We start from the raw sequence: 21,440 nt of genomic DNA, 5'->3' as shown, positions 1-21,440 counted from the left end.
ATCCGTGGCTAAATGCCAAGCAGTTGTGTTTACAAGAAAAAGATCTCACCCTACATTTAACTTTTGCTATGAGGATCAACCCATCAATCTAGTAGACAAAGCAAAATTCCTCGGTATTATACTGGATAGCAGACTGAACGGATTACCGCATACTGAATATGTAATTAAGAAGTGTGAGAAAGGTATAAATGTTCTGCGGGCAGTGGCTGGAGTTTGGTGGGGGGCCCATGCCTATTCCCTTAAGCTTTTATATAATGCCTTAGTCCGTAGCCATGTTGATTACTGCTCATATGTTTTAGACCCTCTAAATAAAACTACCTCTGAAATGCTCAACCGAACTCAATACAGATCCCTCAGGATCATTCTGGGGGCAATGAAGTCCTCCCCTACTAATGCTCTGCAGGTTGAATGTGTTGATCCTCCTTTGCATCTGCGTAGGCAATATCTCTGTGATCGTTATGTAAGCAAAATGTTACAACTGTCCTCCCACCCTTTGTGGTTTAGATTAACTCAATTGTCACAAGTTCTTAGACCACGCAATCCTTCTTCATATCTATTAGATAGCTATCAGAAATTTATCAATCTCCCTCATCCATTAGTGACTTCACAAATAAACCCTTTATACTCTACATCCTATAAAGCCCTAGTCTTTGATCCTGCCGTGGTCACAGATCTTGGGCTAGTTAAAGGAGCCCTTGATACTAATGTAAAGTTTAATAACATAGTTTGTCAAAATTGGCCAAACCACCTCCTTATTTACACTGATGCATCAAAGTTTTCCCCCGAAAGCTTTGTTGGTGCAGCCTGCTGGGTTCCAAGGTTTAGAATTGCTCTGCAATTTAAGTGTCCTCCAGAGTCTTCGGTATTTACAGGGGAGGCTGTTGCCTTGCTGGAGGCAATCTTATTTGTCCGATCCCATAACATAAAACAAACTGTTATTTTTACAGACTCTCTTAGCTGTTTATACTCCATTAAGGAAAACCCATTCCGGAGTAAGTCTAGATTCCCTATTGCTCTAAGGATCAGGGAGGCTCTGTACTCCTGCCATCAAAATGGATTAGCTCTATTATTGGTCTGGATACCAGGGCACTCTGGCATCACGGGTAATGAAACTGCTGACTTATGTGCTAAATCAGCTGTTCATTTGGGCTCCCTGGAGCATTTCAAAAACAGTTCTCAGGATCTCAGCGCACTGGCAAAAACATATCTAATCAGATCCTGGAAGTCACTTTGGAATGATTCCAAATCAGTTAAAGGTAAATATTACGCTTCTGTCCAAACTGATATCCCTCGACGTCCATGGTTCTTCTCTTGTAAATATGCTGATAGGTGGGTTACATCTACAATATGCCGTTTACGCCTTGGCCATGCCTGCACACCTGTTCACCTGAATAAGATTAGAATAAGGGATCACTCCATATGTGAATGTGGCTTGGAAGAAGGCACTGTCTCCCATATCCTCTTCTCTTGCCCTAAACTCCTTCATCCCCTCTATGATGTTCTCCCAGTCCAAGTTCCTCGTCCTCTAAATGTTGAGTGTCTGTTAATGTCTGTGTTTAGCCCATTCTGTAGATTCCTATGTAAATATGTTAAGTGTAATAATATTAAGTTGTAAATATATATGTAAGAACCTTCCTATCTCCAACAAACTAACATTCTGATTATCTGTTTTTCTGTTGGAAATTAACTCATAAAGGAGAAGCAAAAAATCTGCTACTTATTTAAATGCGTCAAGATTAATATTTGGTCTTCCTCATATTTCACCGATCATTCTCAAAAGCGTGTCTCCTCCATACCACGTGACATTGGCGAAGTAAATCGTACCCAATTGGTACAAACGCAAGCCATAAAAAAAAAAAAAAAAAAAAAAAAGAAAAAAAAGTCTGTGATTGTGCGTTAGAATTTTTGGCAAACAGAACGAATGTTTTTATAGATGTTATTAAGCTTAAACGTGTGTAAAGTTCAAAGTTCGCCTCAGATATACCAATTTGATATTTCAAAATGCATACTTTTCGCCGATTTTCATCACAACTTTGTAAGTTCATAGGTTATATATACTTCAGCCTTCGTAGTGTTTTTATTTTATTCATTATTATCAGTATTTCAACTAAAATTATTATCGTTTTAGGTGTTAGATATCCTAGAAGACTTGTCAAGAGTCCCCTAGGTGTTAACAGATGTATGTCAAGTACGGAAAAACCGTCTGATTTGCTTATCCATTCCTCAAAAATACCCAAAGGTATTTTAGGGCAGCCTACATGCCACACTCATCCCCACCTGATACCTAATGGTCAGTTAACTTGCGGCATCACTCAGCAAGAGTACAAAGAGAGGAGGGACAGTCTGTTGTCAAAGTTATTGGAGGAATCAGAACATATACACAAATCTCATATTGTAAGTGCACTTCAGTTTTATATCCTTGGGCAACACAGGTAAACAGCATTTGGTCTATGTTTTGTATGCATTGATAAAGCTCTAAACCAAATTCAACTCATTATTCCCCATTCTAAGAGGAGACCTTTGCCAAGCAGTGAATAGGTCCCATCCAAGCCTGGAGTTCATGTATATAATTCCTTGCTTTAGTATAGGTGGTGCTGTAGTGCAGTAACCAATTAACAAACCGCGGCGGCTGGAACACAGTTTTAAACTTTTCCTGTCGCCATTGTCTCTATTGTTATTGATCCAATGTAATCTGATCATAAATAAATGAATTTTATTAAACATTTATTAAGACTACATCTCTACTAACATCTTATAACATTTTGTTCAGATCTGTTGCATATTTTGTATGCTACCACTGCTAATATTTATATAACATATATATATCATGAATAATTTGCTAACATGCAAAATGTCAACTTAAAAAAGTTACCTAACTTTTTTTAAATTTTATAAATGCTTTGTAGTAGCACCATAAGAGATTGACAGTGATGAATAAGACATTTTGAACATGGCAAAAGTTAAACCCCTGAATTCAATGTGTAGTAATAATGTGAGATAATTAATAAACTAAAAAAATATCAACAGCTTGAAATTTTTGAGTCCATTTTATTACAGAATAGCTTTAATTTCAGCTAGTTATACCTGCAGCTTGTAAACAGTTTATGTCAGATAAGATACCATATGTGTTCAGACAAAATTCTGACTTCTTCTACCTAACAGGATGTCTAGAGCCCTCAGCCATTTTAGTAATGGTTAAACTAGCTTTGGATGCTAGTTATAAGGTAATTATTATTTTATTAATGCTATTATTTTGATATACTATATATATATATATATTTATATACTATATAATGCTATTATTCTGATAATAATGAATAAATAATCTTTCAATTAAAATATTATAAAAATTTTAAATTTGGTGTGCTTGTAAAGTATAAGAGCAAATTAACCTTAATATACATTGTACTATGGAATTCTGCAAAGTGACACCTTTTTGTATTCTATCCATTTATAAATTTGATTTTAGCAGTGTATTCTTATTTCAGACTATACTTTTTGTGCATGAGAAGGACAGTCATGCAGAGTTGTGGGAAGGGCCTCGCACTGGATGCTCACTTGCTGCCTCTCTGTTCGGTGCAGACGAGGCACGTCCAGTTGAAAATTTCAATAATTATATTCATAGGTAAATTTTTCATTATCCCTTCTGGCAATCCCTCTAGAAGTACCTTTAGAAGCTTAACTTTAATGGGGCCCACATATAAATAATTTATAGAACCTACAAGTGTAGTTATCGCCGTCACCTCATAATAATGGAAACGTATGATCACTTCATACATGCCTGTGACTGGACTACAGGAATGAAGAATTTTTGGATTTGAAATAGATAAATTTTGATTAAGTAATATGTAAACGTGCTTATATCACTTTACTGAAAATAACCTGTGTTTTCTTTATTTATTTTAATTTGCTGTAATGTCACTCGGGTCTCAGCTGAAAATCAGCGGCATGCATATACCTAAAATGCATGGCCAATGCAAAGCTGTACACCCTTTCTGTCTGGTGTTACACACAGACATTCTGTTACTATCTTATTATTAATGTAATGTTTGTAACACTTAACATGAATAAATGTATTTTATTTCTTTTCTTTTTTCTTTAAATAATAAATACAAAACGCAAAGAAAACTCCTCCTAATGCATTTTCTAATTTTCCTAACAGTCAAACTTTGCATTTTCTCTAGAATAGTTTCCTCAACGAAACCCAGTGTGGTGTGGTACCAAAACGAAAGTCCAGCCAACCCTGAAATCCACGAGAGCGTCCGTTCCGCACTCCGCACAGGCCACGTGTCACTGGAGGAACCTCAGAAGTACTTGCACCAGATGCGAGTGGTCAAGTCACCAGCGGAAGTAGAGCTCATGAAGGAGGCATGTTACATCGGCTCGCAGTCCGTCAACCTGGCCATGGCGTGCACCAAACCTGGTGGGTACGTTCTTAAATACTCTATTTAGTAAATAAATAGTACATGACTGCAGCGGTCCATCAGTGCTTAATTGTGGCCAAGCCTCAAATAATGCGCGGAAATTAAAACTATGTAGTACCTATTATATCTCTTAAGATTTTGGCAGAAACAATGTTCTCGTTATGGAGGGTAGAGGTAAGGAGAGTCATCTGTGTATATGAAAAAGTGTCGTCAAAATGTATTAAATTAGGATGGCGCCACATTTGCATCAGGGTAACTCTTAAAAGAAGCGCCAAATATAAATATTGTTAGAGTAGGCTTGAAAAATAAACAAGGAAGTATGGAGATACAAGGGAGTAAGGTTATATTTACCACAATATTTTGTACAACGTAAGTTGTTGAAATTCTCAATAATTAACTACTTTAGTCGATAATGACATTAAATTTTTTAACTCGGCATACTTCAATTCATCTACGATTGCTACATTCATACCATACCCTGTGCATCCACCAGCGCCATTGTGGAGGAATTTTGAACTGTTATTTAGCGCATACACTGGACACTTTTTCAACTTTTCTCCCATATAAGATGACTCTCCTTACCTCTACCCTCCATAGTTCTCGTCTTTTATTTCAGCACAGCTATAATGGGCAGTAGAAAATTATCTCCCTGGGGAAAGGATAAAAATGTATCTTCTCCCACAGCTTTATCAACTCTCAGAGCATTGGCGCACAAGTGGAAAGGGTAAACTTTTCCTATTCCATGTTCCTGTCCTTTATCAGGTGCAAACGTTAATTAAATCCCTAGTCAGGGGATATAATTTTTGTCTCCTGCCTTTGCTAGCCCTGCAGGTCTTATTAAAGTTCATCCCACTCGTTGTCTTCACTTAAGTAGTTTAGCAGAAAACAATTACTATTTAAAATCAATGACGAACAAAGAAACAACAATTTTGCATGCGTTAAAGTGACTTTATTCATCGACCAAATGAGGTCAATGAATAAAGTCAACATCATCTGAGGATGCTTCGGTGTCGCAGCGAAACGTGCGTACATTGTCTAAGATCTGTTTGGTGTAGAGTATAAAGATTGAAGTAATTATAAATAAAAGAGTGCACATTCTCCAACTCTTCGCGGAGTATAGCAAATTAAGCTTAATTTTCATACTATATCATGGAATTCCGCAGCCTGCTATTTGCCCATAATAACCACGCTGGGCATACGGGTTGGTGGTCACAGTAGATCATAGTAGTAGCCCAGCGGACGCTGCCTCCTGTTCTCCGCTCTATTCCCTTAGTCGCCTCGTACGATACCGAAGAGGAGACAGCACCGCTTTATTAATGGGTTATTATTTTTTAGGTAGTTCTAGACATTTTTATGACAGCTCGTCCGGAAATGCTTATTTGTGTCGAAAAGCAATGTCGCAATGTTGTATTCGTTTCGTTTCGTTGCCGGTGTTTTTTGCAGGAACATGAAGCTTAAAACCTCCGCCTCTGGTTAATAGACACAGGGCAGTACGTTGCGTACCAACTTGCTTGCACGCTATGGGACATCTGCTTGGTCCGTCGATTATTAAAAATAAAAAAGAGGTTTTTTGGACATAATTATCTCGTGGAGCGCATATGAGTGATAATCCACACATGCACTTGACAGGTATATCTGAGCACGCGGTGTCGGCTATTCTGGAGTACTCGAGCCGAATGTCGGGTGCGGAGCACGCCGCGTTCCCGCCGGTGGTCGCGGGCGGGGCACGCGCCACGCACATCCACTATGTAGCCAACAACCAGATACTTAACCCAGAGGACATGCTGCTTGTGGATTCCGGTGAGCTTGCTGTCCTCAAGGACGTCAGACATACCCAACTTTTGGTATAAATACCAGTCTGTAGGGTCCATGCCCCAAAGCTATTATTGTCCTTGCAAAAATATCAAGATAATCCTTTATCGAACCAAATAACCAAGTTTCAATCCAACTTTATTTTGGATATGCTTTATCACTGTTTTGGAGATGCGTGTAAAAATAATCATTCTTATTGGAGTTCTATCATGTCTAACATTCCGCATATAAGCAGTTTCTGTGATTCTTTTTTTGCTAAAGCGAGCTCTCGTTTCGGATTAAAATCTTCAATATATTTTTAATCAGACATGAGAATGAGTGCGTTTTTCTCTGGAATGCTACTTTCGACACAAATTGTGTATTAATGATGCTTGATACCGTCGGAGAGAAGCATGGAAGTATCACCTTTCAGAAAGCTCGGTACAAAATTCCTAGCTGGTCACGTGACAGCTCTGCACTCAAATTCAAAATACATTTCAAGTAGGCCTCGTTTATAAGCACTTTTGAAACGTCTAGTCAGTCTGTTTCTAGTGACTCTACCACCGGTCCTATGTGTGAAGTTAACACAATACACTATCACACAACTACTAAATAGAACAATTTGGGGACCTTCAAGGCTAGAGTGAATAGGCTTTTTCTTTGCAAGCGTGCTCCAACCTAGACCTCATCATTGCTTTCTAACGGGCATGATGGTCGCCAAGCGCTGGCCTATCGTTAATGAAAAAAAAAAGTCAAAAAGGGGGGTGTTAATGGTTAAGAATTCACAAGGAGCTTTCCTCCTCGTAATCAAAAAAAAGGGCAGTAATGTCCCGAGACTACTTCAATTTGGGTTGGATTGTTTCCGTTTACCTTAGTCCATCGTCCAAGAGGAGTTATACACAACAACTATAGTCTATATATCTGATATAAAACACGGTACAATTTGCCTAGCTATTGGACATTAATAGACGGCGGATATTGATTGTCAACATATCCGGACTGATAGCTTAACCATTTTCCAGGTAGTCAAAGATGGCTCTACAATTCCGACATATCCCGCACTTGGCCCGTTTCGGGCAAGTTCTCGAAACACCATCGGATATTATACGAGCTAGTTCTAGCTGTACAGGTATATATTTTTTTTTTCATTTTTTTATTACCAGCTATAATCAGATATGTTTTAGTTGTTGTATTTAATTTTGTTTGTTTGTTTGAAATCTTTATTGCACGCACACATTTTATACAAAGTAAACACATATACAGAAGAAACTTAGAATATAAAATAGAGCCTGCAAAGGCGGTCTTATCACTAAAAAAGTGATAAGACCGCCTCTAGCTCACTAAAGCGATCTCTTCCAGACAACCTTTGACTTTAGGAAAACTAAGGAACGGGTTGGTGCAGAAATTTAAGTGTTAAATATATATGTATAGTTGATATAATTATTTGGTATATATATATATATACCAAATCAACTATATACTCATCAATTCTAATACTACACACATATTATACATAGTATATATATTTATGCAGTATACTACATACTATAATATTACATAGATAATAAATGGTTTTCCAAACACTTCTTGAATATATTTAGAGATTGAGCCTGACGTATGTCAACAGGCAGGGAATTCCAGAGACTGACAAAATTAACCGTAAAAGAGTTACTATAGTATTTCGTGTGACTGAATGATTTTGATCTGTATTGCAGTGAATATCCACCCATATCCAAGTTCATCTTCCGCCCAATTCAAGTATGTGCCATCTTTTAAGGCGTTGCTCCGTTAAGCAATATCTGTGCCAAGGTTTTGGGATGTTTCTCGAGTCTGAGCGTGCGTTTTTTGGAGTATTTGTTCACTTCCTCTGTGATAGTTGGTATTTGCAAATATTTCTTAATTTCCTCATTCTGTGCGAACTAAGGTGCATCAAAGATTGCTCTAAGGACCATGTTTTGGAACCTCTGTAGTATCTCAAGGTTGCTTATTAGGTAAGGAAAAATGAGGCGTTAGATTTTACTACGGTTTATTTCTTCTTTAATTCCTGTCTCTGGATGTTTATCTGTATATTATAAGTATTTATATATATTATTCATTAAAAAAAATATTCACACAAGCTACGCTTACTTCGGGGCTACATGGCGATGTGTGTATTGTCGTAGTATATTTATTTGTTTTTGTCTTTTATTTCCAGAAACGTCTCATAGAACTACTGAGCGAGCATCGTCCGCCGCTCGACCACCTATTTGACCACATGTGTCGCCTGCTCGGCATGCACCTCCAGCAGGAGGGAATCCTGCCGCGGAACATCGACAACAATGAACTTATTGGGGTGAGTTTTTCGTGCGAACATTCATTTTGGTCTGACGCTGATGTAACTTATGTACAATTGTTACAACTCCTGAAGATTGCATTACCAAACTAGATCATCATCATCCACAAATCAACCGATTGACGTCCACTGTTGGAAATAGGTCTTTTGTAGAGCGTTCCAAACTCCACGATTCTCGGCCGCTTGTATCCAGTGCCTCCCTCCACCTGTTTTGATATCGTCCGTCCAACCGGTTGGGTGTCGACCAACGCTGCGTTAACCGGTGCGGGTTCGCCATTAGTTCTTCTGCGGATCTCCTCATTTCTGATTTCACGTAGAGATACTCCTAACATAGCTCTTTTAATCGCTCGCTGACCTAACACCAAACTAGATGGCGCCACAAAATTCCTGCATCGCGCTAACGAAGTGTTCACAAAAATTTACCATATACACACCTTCCAGAGATGAATGTTCGGGGCTCGGATCTTCCTATTGTTACAGTCGAGCGCAAAACCATAGCTCCCGTACAATCACCGACAGATTATTTTGGATGACTGTTTGGTACTTTAAATAAAAGAGATTTGATATTAATTTTCGTAAGATTTCGTAATTGATTTGATAGGTAGGACTTCGACTTCACTTCACTTCGGAGTTCGAATCCCAGCACGCACCTCTAACTTTTCAAAGTTATGTGCGTTTTAAGCAATTAAAATATCACTTGCTTCAACGGTGAAGGAAAACATCGTGAGGAAACCTGCATACCTAAGAGTTCTCCATAATGTTCTCAAAGTACACCAATCCGCACTGGGCCAGCGTGGTGTACTACGGCCTTAACCCCTTCTCATTGTGGGAGGAGACCCGTGTCCTGTAGTGGGCCGATACTGCGTAGATATGATGATGATGATGAATGTTGTGTCAGTAAATGAATAAATAAAATAAATATACTAATACACACAACGCCATCTAGCCCCAAAGTAAGCGTAGCTTGTGTTATGGGTACTAAGATAACTGATGAATAATTTTATGAATAATATTCACAAATATTTATAAAATACAGATAAACACCCAGACATTGAAAAACATTCATGTTCATCACCGAAACATTTTCCATTTCTGGGAATCCACGGCCTTGGACTCGGAAGGCAGGGTCGCTGCCCACTGCGCCAATCGGCCCTCGCGGTAATAGGTTGTTGATGAAGATGTTGAGGTGATTCATCATTGTTTCAGAAAGCGTACCGCCTGTGTCCGCACCACGTGTCGCACTACCTCGGTCTGGACGTACACGACGCACCGCTCGTGCGGCGCCGCGTGCCCGTACGCACTGGGATGATCGTCACCGTAGAACCAGGTACATATCAGTCTACAAATATCCCTTATTTTTTTTTATTCCACTACAAATTAGCCCTTGATTGCTATCTCACCTGGTGATAAGTAGAGATGCAGTCTGAGATCATAGCGGGCTAACTTGTTAGGTACTGTGATAGTCATACCATACTACCTAACAGGTTACATATTTTCTACGCGACATCGCACCGGAACACTAAATCTCTTAGCGGCACGTCTCTATTCACACACATGATGTTTTCCTTGAAGTAAGTGATATTATTTAAAAAACGCACATAACATAGAAAAGGAGGTTCATGCTGGGATTCCAACTCGGCCCCCCAAATGTTAAGTCTAGCTCCTACCCATTGGGCTATCACCGCTTCCGCCGAAGTGTCACTGCAGTTTAATTAATAAACAAATAAATAAATACACATATCGACAATAGACATATCGCCATCTAGCCCCAAAGTAAGCGTAGCTTGTGTTATGGTTACTCAGATAGCTGATGAATATTTTTATGAATATAATACACATAAATACTTACTATATACAGATAAACCCAGGCACTGAAAAGCATTCATGTTCATCACACAAATTTTGTAATATAAAAAAATTTAAATAATAGGTAAGTCATATTCTAGTAGTAGTTTCATTATAAGTGATAATTATTTATTATTTTTGTAATAATTTAAATTTCTTTTTTATAAAAATTTTGTGTAGCCCTATTTTTTAATATAAGTTTAGTAATTCGTGTCGAAAATTATTTTATTTTAGTTATTGTCCCTAATAAATAAAATAAAATAATTTTCCAGTTGTGAGAATCGAACCGGCCGTTGACGCAATAAAGCAGGGTCGCTGCCCACTGCGCCAACCGGCTGTCTAATTGTTTATTACCAAAGCTAAATTCGATATACTTTTTCTAAGGTATCTACATCCGCCCAGACGACGAATCCGTACCGCCAGAGTTCCGAGGGGTCGGCATCCGGATAGAAGATGATGTGCTGATCACCGATGGAGAACCGCTCATACTCACAGACGCTTGCGTGAGAGAAGTCGACGACATCGAGGCTATTGTGGGCAAACAGAGCATTTGAGGAACACTTGTTTTAAGAACGGACCAGCAAATGTCCAGTGGCGTGCACTTCATATATGCACAAAGGCAATGCCTATCGTAATTTTTTAAAATAAAACTAATGTATTTTATATATTTTTTTATTCCACTACCAGTCAGCCCTAGATAATCTCACCTGGTGGTAAGTGATGATGCAGTCTAAGATGGTAGCGGGCTAACCTGTTAGGGAGTATGGCAGTTATTACCCCTGATAGGTTTCTACGCGACATCGCACCGGAACTTTAAATCGCTTAGCGACACGTGTTTGTCGGTAGGGTGGTAACTAACCACGGCCAGACAAGAGAAAATTCAGAAATTATAAATTTCGTCGTAAAATATTAAAGGTCGTCAAAAACGATTTTTTTTCACATTATCATCCATCTTGCTTTATGATAACTCTGGTTTAAAATCCTATGTAAGCCACTGACAATGATAAGATCTTATACCATCAGTACAGTTCAAACATGGGCAAAAGATGTCTATACTAAAAATTTTATATAACTCTTTTAGATGAGGCTTTTTTATGCCAATTTCCTCCTTTGCAAATGTTGAGATCATATACCATGAGTACGATAAAATAGTACTTTAGTAGCCTGATTTTAAGCTCAAATTCTTCACAACGTCTTAGAACTAACTGCACATGAGATCTTTATCCATAAGTAGAGTAAATTGATTCTTATATAGTGTAACGAATAAGACGTCAGCCAGTGCACCGACCACAGATTATAGATAGACAATTTGTCAAAGCCAAGCCGCCATGTTGTCGTATGGTTTGGTACGTCAAGCTCTCCAAAGCCCGCCATTTTTTTGAAAAGTATAAAAATATTTTGTTGTACCAATATTGTTTCATTTGCGTATCCGTTACAATAGCCTCTTGTTAGGCTCAAATTCGTTAACACTTCCATATTTATACGTACACATATAATTATAATAAATGCAAAAGTCTGTCTGTTTGTTTGAATTTACTTTTTCATGAATGTAGTAACAATTCATTGCTGGTTTGTCTTATAAATAAGTTGCACCACCGATCTTAACGAAATTCGGTATTGGAGACTTTTTATTCAGACTTGTTCAGGAACAATCCACGTGATTTCAAAAATAAACTAGAACGACATAAGATAATTATTATTATGAGATCAGTTTTTGCTAAATTTTCCAAAATGAAATTGAAGCTAACGCCGACAAAGTTGCGGGCAACAGAGTAGATCAAAAACTATTCAGTCAAATGAGTAATGTTTTAAAAGAATTCCTTATTTTATAATTATAATAAATTAATATGAGAGAACCATTCTTTTCATTTACGTCAATAAAGAATGAGTTACAAAATTATAAAACTTGTAACCAAATTACGAAATAATGTTGAAGATTATGTATAATTTCGAGTGCAGAGCTCCCAACGATTTCTGCGTTGAGCAGATCATGAGCAGTAGACATGATTCTAGACATTTTTGTAGATGATATTTAATTATAATAACCCCTCAACTAAATAAAAGTAGGTGATAGGGTAATAAATAAAGCCAAAGAAATCCCTTAAAAAAACTATAATAAAAAAAAAAAAACTATAATAACATCGGAATGTACAATGTAAATACTCTACATTCTATAAACACTTCAGATCTAAATCTATATAAAAAGGCACGGTACGGGAAGGAACTTATTCGAGAAAACGTTAATTTCTGCCACAGACCTCTAATATTACCAATGTACTGACAGATCCTATACAGATGAGACCTTAATTCATTATTAAGACCTTTTTGTGACATAACTCGTAGAAGTACTACCACCAAGCACATTGCTTTGTTACGGTCTTAAAAGCGTTGCTGCCGGTGTGATACAGGCATATAAGGTTTCAAACCTACGCCTTAGGTTGAAGGATAGAGGGTGCCCTTTGTGTAGGACGTTTTTGCCCTGCGAAGTGAAGTCAAAGTCAAAGTCAAAAATATCTTTATCCCTTATCCCTCCCTTTACCTTTAAATCTCAAGTAGGCCCATAGGTGGCACTTTTGATGCGTACATAAGAATTACATGGTGTGCCCCTGCTTAAGTGTTGCCCTGTTTATAGAAGACGGTTTTACGCTTACCATCTTGGTCAGTAAAATAATACACTTAAAAAACTAATATTGTAGTGTATTTTAGTAAATCAAATTTTAGTTCCTTACAGTAAAAGTTGAGTTACTGAAATACGCATTACAGCTTCACAACTTACAGCGCCAAAATGGCGTCAATCGATTCAAGACAAAAGCGAAATTAAAACAGCCTATATCTTTTAAAAGTAATAATTGTCGCCAAGCAGATGGTCCACTTTATGTAAAGTGGAAACCAGTGGCGTGCACAGTGTTTGTGACCAGGGTATGCATAAAGAAGGAAGATGGCATAAAAGTGAAAAAGCCTTCGCCTTTATAATAAAATTAGGGTATGCAGTGCTTTTGAGCATGTATGAAGTGCACGCCACTGGTGGAAACCCATCGCTTATAAACAGAAAACTTCGCAGATCATGCATGGAACAAGTCATAAAAAGTGCTGTACCGGCAACCGCCTTTTATTTTATTTTATGTTTTTATTTGTGTATATTTTGTTTATGTATTCGTATGTAGTTATTAGAATGTAGGTTTATAATAATTTTACAACACCTATTTTTTCTCGCTCTTGTTGTCTCCTAATCCTAAGGTTGCCTGGCAGAGATCGCTTTTAAGCGATAAGGCCGCCTTTTGTATTCTACTCCAGTTTTTGTGTTTCTCTCTATTCGTCCTTTATTTTCCTAACTGTGTAGTGGTGTAAATAAATAACCGCGAATTTCTGACCGGACCACAGAAATGTAATAGCGGCGGAAATAAACATGACAGTATTACTACTTCGCCGGAGGAGCTGTTACAAAAGATTGTTATCAGTCCTGTGATAATAATAGAGATCAGCGATGTCAGCGCAGACCTGACCTAGACCTGTACCCGTAGTACGAGATTAGTATTCTCGCAATAATAGCGTCGTTTTCGGGTATCCAAACGCTGGAACGTCAGAGCAAAATTAAACTTATCCTCATTTATTCAAAGCTTTATATTTCTTCAGCTAGTGCGTTTAGCAAAACTTGGTAAAGTAAAAATTGATTACAGAATTTACGACCCTATAACAAGAACATTAGGTCAATTTTGCTATGGCATTTTTATGTGACGATGCTCAAAAGCGCCTCCGCGTTTTTGATCGAATTAAGGCGGGAACTATCTAAGGGTTTTATCAAATAATGACCAAATATATTTTTTTTCTTTAGTACATTTAGTACATTTACGCATAGTCTACGCTGACCCTTAGGTCTATAGAAAGAAAAGAATGACAGCGTGTCGAATTCTAGACTGTCAATTTTTCCATAGACCAATTTATCTATTTTTATATAATATATTAAAATACTTTAAGCACCCTATTACATAAAGGTATGAAACCTAAGAAAATTATAAACCGATCCGTAAACGATTTGACGACATCAAAAGTATTGGCTCTTAAGTTTTTTTTTTTCGTATATTTTGTAAATAGTTCATTGTAAAGAATGCCCAAAGAATTCTAATAAAATAATTGTATACAAGTCGAAACCAGCACGACTTCTATATAAAATACATCTATTCCTATAAAATACAACCTTAGATTAATATCCTATGTTAAAATTACACTAAATAAAACAAAATTCCTAATTTTATTCATAACAATAAATTGTACAGATTGGTCGACGATTTGAAACATTAAAAAATGCTTTCATTTGGTCCTTTATTACAATAGAAATGCAAAAATTGTCTTTATATTGCTTAGTAACTACAAGAGACACCATCATTCGCAATTCGACACTAAGGGTCCTAAAATCTACAACGTTCATTATAATATTTAATAACTAGGAGAGCAAAAATGTTGTACTTGTTTCTATATAAATAAAATGTCAATTCCTCGAATTGCGACGGAATTTTCGTATAATGTCGAGCCAGTAAAAGTGTAAACTGCTTTCTTCTAAGATTCGGTGCAATAAGAACCACCTTATATTGAGTCCGGGCCACGTGGCGCGGTGGTATAAATTGCATTTTCGAAACCGTTAAGGATTCCTTGATAAAAATTTACTAAACACATATTGATTTATTAACTATCGGAGATTTAAGAGACTGCCAATGTAAGGTTTAATAAAAGTCGCGATTTCTTAAGTTTTCGTCTAAGTCGATACGTTGATTTACAATGGGGTATAACGAAAATTATAATAGAAGCATTTTTGTGACGTTGAAATTAGTATGATAGTAACGCCATAGTTCTTTCGGGACAGGAACAAAACTGCCCCTATAAAAAAGTATTTTTTCAATTAATTGTTTGTTTTCTCATCACAAATATTCACCAAAAAAAGCTGAGGATAAGCTTGCTATAATTACTCAAATCATGTTAGATACATAAGAGAATATAGTTTCACCACTTTTTATAAGTTACATCGACAATATTCGAGAAAGGAGTAATTAATCTACGCTACTAAAAACCGGGTTGTTCCACATCTGACCATATGCCTTTATACACTTTTAAGAAAATTGTTTAAAAATCATAGGAAAACAAAAGAGTAGGAAAATAAAATCATTATAATATCAACCCATTATCGGGCCACTACAAGACATGTGTCTCCTCCCACAATGAGAAGGGGGTTAAGGCCGTAGTCCATCACGCTGGCCCGGTGCAGATTGGTGGACTCCACACACCTTTGAGAACATTATGTAGAACTCTCAGGCATGCAGGTTTCCTCACGATGTTTTCCTTCACCGTTGAAACAAGTGATATTTTAATTACTTAAAACGCACATAACTTAGAAAAGTTAGAGGTGCGTGCTGGGATTCGCACTCGGCCCCCGAAAGTGAAGTCGAGCTCCTATCACTGCTTCAGAAATGTCTTACGGCATACAGTATTTAATTAATGTAGGTATTGTCAAATGGCAGATTTACAGGGTAGGTACAGAAATATTACCATGATTACCTTGAATAAATGCGAAATTGTGTTTGTTTGTTTGACAAAATACAGAAACCGTGGACACGACTAATATTGAAGTTTAAATAAATAAATATACTACGACAATACACACATCGCCATCTAGCCCCAAAGTAAGCGTAGCTTGTGTTATGGGTACTGAGATAGCTGATGAATATTTTTTTATGAATATAATACACATAAATACTTATAATATACAGATAAACACCCAGACACTGAAAAACATTCATGTTCATCACACAAACACTCTCCAGTTGTGGGAATCGAACCTACGGCCTTGGACTCAGAAAGCAGGGTCGCTGCCCACTGCGCCACTCGGCCGTCTAAACCAATCCCCTTTAGAGTTGTTTCTCGAACGAACGAACGTTTCTTGAGTAGGGTAGTAACTAGCCACGTCAAAAGCCTCCCACCAAGCCTGACCAGAGAAAGTTCAGAAATTATGAATTCCCAAATTGAATCAAACCGGGATAAAAAGTAGCCTATGTTACTCTCCGTCCTTTAAACTTACTCTATGCCAAAAATCATGTCGATTAGTCGCTTAGTCAAGGACAAACAAACACACTTTCACAATCATAATATTAGTAAGGAAGTAAGGATTCAATCGTTATCTAAGGTCACATATGTATATGCGTGAACCGGTCAGAGAGGTACCTTCTAAGGATTTTGCGAACTGTAAGTCGTTATAAATAAAGCGTCGGACTAAGTATCACCAGTCGACGTCGTCGGGCAGACCTCCCGGATAGTCCCCTGTGAGGCAGGCGGTGCAGTGACCCCCCACCCCGTCGCTGGGGGTCACCTTCATGTTGTAGTGGACTGCGCTGACTAATCCTTCCACACTTAGGTACGTCAGACTGTCTGCGCCTGTAACAACATGTAAATTTAATTAGGCTCGGGAAACTCAGCTTAATTTGAGCTACGGGGAGGTACAATAGCGATCTTGTAAGTTTAACCCGCGCCATTAAAGAATAGATTTAAAAAATGCCTTTGTTTAAGATAAAATTGCAAGAGTGGCTATTATTTCATTGCTTTAACTGAATTAATGATTTCTTAATACTTGGCACATACTTGGCACTCAGTAACAAGGCACGAGCTGTTTTTATGAGGTTATATTTTAGACAAGGGCACTATCGAGACTCACTTAGCTTAAACTTTAAGTCAACAAACTCGCTACAATTTAAAATTATACATGAACGTTTTGTTAGGTTCAGTTAAATAAAGATTTATATATGATCACCGTAATCCCACATAAATTGCAAGTAGATTTATTATTTAAAAATATTTTATTACATTTAGAATGTAGAACTTGTCACTTTTATTTATTTTCACTAGGTCAAGAATTTTATGTACAGTTGGCTGATTTTACTGAAACCAGCTATGCAAGAAAACGTCGACCAATTAAAACCCGCGGCGGCGGTGGGTTGATTGGTCGACGAAAAGGCATCGACGCGGATAACGTTGGCATTCGGGGAGTTGATTGGAAGATGGAAAGACGTGAAAACGTACAGTTATTATTACAATACCTTTCAGTTGACTACTTTTATCTCACACAACGCACAATTTATTTTTATCTCACACAACGCACAATTTCTTTGATAGTAGTACATACCAACATGTTCGGCGAGTTTGAAGGAGTCCATCTTGTTTGCGATGAGTTCCTCCCGAGTGGGAATGTTGATGCCCATGTAGCACGGGTACTTGAGCGGCGGCGACGCTATCCTGATGTGGACCTAAGACAAAATTACACATATTCATGATTAACTGTATCTAAGTAAATATCTAAATATTTTTTTTGAGGCAATTAAAATAACACAACGCATACGTTCACTGTCAAAGCTACCGAATTGTGGAGTGCACTCCCATTGAACATAAGACAGTCGAAGTCACTGGTCATATAAAAAACTGCTGTTAAGGCTCAGTATCTCGCTGAATAAAAACTACTATTACTGATGATAAATCAGTCTACAATACTCTTACTCATCTTTTAAGTATTTATAATATGTCAAAGTATTAGTTTATATATTTTTTATATTTATCAATAGTATTTTTGTTGTTACAGTAATTTTATAAAGTGGGTAAATAACCAAACTAATGATAACTAAAAATTCATGTTTCCCAGATATTTTATTAAATTGATTAGGATTTTACAAATACCATAATAATGAATGAATGGATACAATTTTATTTTACACCACATAAACATATAGAAAATTTTGATATATTTGATTTACAATTTTGATATACAAACGAATTCAAAAGTGTCTACTTATGCCAACCCTATTAAAGATAAAAGACCGAAACGCGCATAGTACCTACGCTAAGCGACGTGTACCTAACAATGTGACAGAAGTCACATAATTTTAATTTTGCATGTGATTTTAATTTTTTGATTTTGTGTGGCTGAATCTCAATTCTTTTAGTAAAAACTATGGCAGTGGTTTACTCAACAACCATTAGGTTTTCGGTTTCACAGATAAGTCTTAGAGACAGTACATTATGTACCTCTAACGCCTGTGAAGTATTATTTCGGTTTTAATTTACACGTTGTATATGAAATACGGAATAAAAGATATATGATAAAAGACTAAGACACCGGGAGGTATCTGTGCATCGTTCGAGTTTCATGTAGGACTGGAGTGTATTGAAAATGCATCCGTATTTATATCGAAATACCCACTCAATTTTAATCAAATAAAATTTTAATTGTTTCTTGGAAACTATTTATAAATTAAATAATAATTATGAGCGTATTTGTAAAAATCTCTTTAATAAAATATATGGCCAATGTGAATTTATATTTATCAAAAGTTTAATAATTAACTTACCCACTTTATAAAATTACTGTAACATATACCTACTAATGATAAATCTTACCTCAGCAGCTCCCGCATCCCTCAGGAGCTTGATGATGGGTCCAATTGTGTTCCCCCGTACTATAGAGTCGTCAATAAGTACGATCCGCTTTCCGCGCACGTTCTCCGAGAGTGCGCCGAACTTCTTCGCGACCCCCAACTGCCGTAACCGCGTCGATGGCTGGATGAAGGTGCGGCCCACATATCTGTTCTTGCACAGCACTTCCATGAAGGGAATTCCTGACTGTATGCGCAAAGAAAAAAACTTTATGTAGTCGGAGGTTGACGTACAACAGGGTACATAAAATGTCAAAGGAAACACCTAATCTGTGGTGGGGTGTCTGGTAGTATATTTAAAAAAAAAAATTAAATTAGTTGCAGTAAGGACCAAGTAGATGGCCTATTTGATAAGTAGAAAACCATTGCCAGGGTATGCAAGGAACACTTCCTACAAATTATCGCCCTGTGTACCTGTAATTACTCTGGTACCCGCGCCCTTAAGACCGAAACATGCTTTCCCGGATGAGCTCTGGCATAAACATTTTTAAACATAAATATATGACAAAATACTGTAACAGATGGCGTTGGTGGTAGATTAAATCGCACTATCTTTGTGTTCTTTCTTGAAGGCATGTAAAGAGTCTTCGTTAATTTCAAATCGCTAAGTATTGCGTTACCGATTTTAATTATGCATAGAATACTTTTGTTTTTATTCATATTTGCTTATTTTTAAGGTAATGAACGCATCAAAAGTGCCATCGATGTACATATGAGAATAAAGAAATATTTGACTTGGACTTTGGACTTTCAAAATCGTACCTGTCTAGCGTATCCATGTGCAGCCGCGGTACCGGATTCCGGGACCGAGGAAACGATGTCGGCGTCGATGGGCGACTCGCGCGCCAACATTCGCCCGCATTGCAGCCGCGCCGAGTACACCATCTGACCTGTGTGACACCACAATGTTCATCATCATCTTCTTCTTCTCCACCACCACCACCACCACCACCACCACCAAATCTTCTAATAAATCTTAGAACAAATATTAATTTTATGGGTATATGTATGCATATATGCACCACTTAACTATTTTCTGTATTTTTTATCTTTGTTGCCTGGAAGAAATCGCTATGAAGCGATAAGACCGCCAAATTATATACGTTGTTTAATTATACTTTTCTTTTTTCAAGTACTTTTTGTGGTGTGCAATAAAAATATATTCATAAATTCTTTCATTCATCAATACATATAAAATACAGATAAACACACTGAAAAATAATCATGTTAGCTCACGAACATTATCCAGTTGTGGACTCAGAAAGTTTAACCCTTGACTGCAATCTCACCTGGTAGGTAACGATGCAGTCTAATATGATAAGAGGGCTAACCTAGATATGGCACTTATATTAGACCCGTACTAAAGCCCGTTTCTAATGCCCGATACTAACGACTAACAAGGCAATGCCTTAATTAATACCGACTAATCTAAGGAGATTCCTAAGCATACATCAAGCGCTCACCAATAGTTATCACCTAAGATTTGGTGAAACTTTTTTTTTCTATAGATATAAATATTTTCATTTGTTGAATGGCATAATTGAGAGTAGAAAATTGAAGGTCAAATCAGCACAGGTCAATATAACCTTGTCATTGAATATCATAGAATGTCGCAATCTGGCGTATAAGTCAAGAAGCGTGAAGTCTATGACATATACTTACGACCAATCCAAATTAATATTTTTGAATAGCGGAAACTACACAGACGTCTGACGTAAGCGTTACTTCCGTCAGAAAAAAATCTCAAGTGAGTTACTCACTAGTCGCGCCTAAAGAAGTTTTACTTCAATAAATAAAATATAATTATTGATAATTACAATAAGGTACGGTGATAGTTACAATAAGGTAGTAACGTACCCTCAAACAAACTGTCCGCTCTCGCGAAGTACACGTACTCGAAGATGCAGAATGCCTGGTGTTTCCCCGCCGGTCGGTCAACCACGTCCACTGTCCGGATACCGTGTCGCGACATCTCTACTATTTCACCCGGTAGCACTTCTCTTACGTATCTAGCGCCTGGAAATAAAAAAAATAAAAATAAAAATAAAAAACCGTGTGTGTACTTATTTACACGCGTTAGAACTTATATTTCTTTATAAAAGTCTTATAACGCATTATCTAGTTAAATAAAGTTTATTTAAATATCACAAAAAAATGGATACAGTAAACGCAATTAAATTTGGAATACTATAATATTATCGGATAACAATGTTTCACTCAACATTACAATTTTTGTAGAATTGAATTAATTAAATCACCGGAATGAGCCCGTAGTACTTTGTACCGTACTTTGACAATTAAAAGTGTGCAATATCAAACCTCACAGCTAACTTCAGGGTGTCGATTTTTTGTGACGGTGTGCGCGCGCGTCGTAAAAATTTACTCTCATCATATTTCCCTAACGCGCCAAAAGAAGTATAACTTCAAAAATAAAATACGCAGCAATTACTTTTTTTATTCTACTACAAATTAGCCCTTGACTGCAATCTTACCTTGGTGGTAAGTGATGATGCAGTCTAAAATGGTAGCGGGCTAACCTATTAGGGAGTACGGTAGTCATACCCCTAAGCGGTTTCTACGTGA

General features: G+C 37.2%; 2 protein-coding genes across 5 annotated transcripts in view; one reads left to right on the top strand and one right to left on the bottom strand.

Annotated features, from left to right (window-relative positions):
• The first annotated feature begins 1,888 nt into the window (after nt 1-1,888).
• On the top strand, nt 1,889-11,008 carry LOC120623396 (xaa-Pro aminopeptidase 3-like). The gene is made up of 10 exons (XM_039889406.1): nt 1,889-2,035; nt 2,129-2,394; nt 3,075-3,224; nt 3,489-3,625; nt 4,185-4,423; nt 6,054-6,224; nt 7,238-7,344; nt 8,410-8,547; nt 9,754-9,874; nt 10,777-11,008. Exons 1-10 carry the CDS (start codon nt 2,002-2,004, stop codon nt 10,944-10,946), a joined length of 1,533 nt encoding a protein of 510 aa, XP_039745340.1. The 5' UTR covers nt 1,889-2,001; the 3' UTR covers nt 10,947-11,008.
• Nucleotides 11,009-14,228: 3,220 nt separating this feature from the next.
• LOC120637761 (amidophosphoribosyltransferase-like) overlaps nt 14,229-21,440 on the bottom strand; it is a 37,292-nt gene continuing 30,080 nt past the window's right edge. For 3 of the 4 annotated variants that reach the window (XM_039909765.1, XM_039909768.1, XM_039909766.1), the window contains 5 exons: nt 20,715-20,873; nt 19,620-19,747; nt 18,823-19,044; nt 17,558-17,678; nt 16,483-16,812 (listed from right to left, as the gene is read on the bottom strand). In XM_039909765.1, coding sequence (XP_039765699.1) covers nt 16,658-16,812; nt 17,558-17,678; nt 18,823-19,044; nt 19,620-19,747; nt 20,715-20,873 — 785 coding nt within the window. In that variant the 3' untranslated portion in view covers nt 16,483-16,657. Of the gene's footprint in view, nt 15,265-16,482; nt 16,813-17,557; nt 17,679-18,822; nt 19,045-19,619; nt 19,748-20,714; nt 20,874-21,440 lie in introns of those variants that run through there. The other variant, XR_005659455.1, reaches the window with a different exon arrangement.

Source organism: Pararge aegeria, chromosome 4 (assembly GCF_905163445.1).
Source record: "Pararge aegeria chromosome 4, ilParAegt1.1, whole genome shotgun sequence".
Classification (NCBI taxonomy): domain Eukaryota; kingdom Metazoa; phylum Arthropoda; class Insecta; order Lepidoptera; family Nymphalidae; genus Pararge; species Pararge aegeria.
Note: the sequence above shows the minus strand (reverse complement) of the source record. Positions and strands in the feature narration are given on the sequence as shown.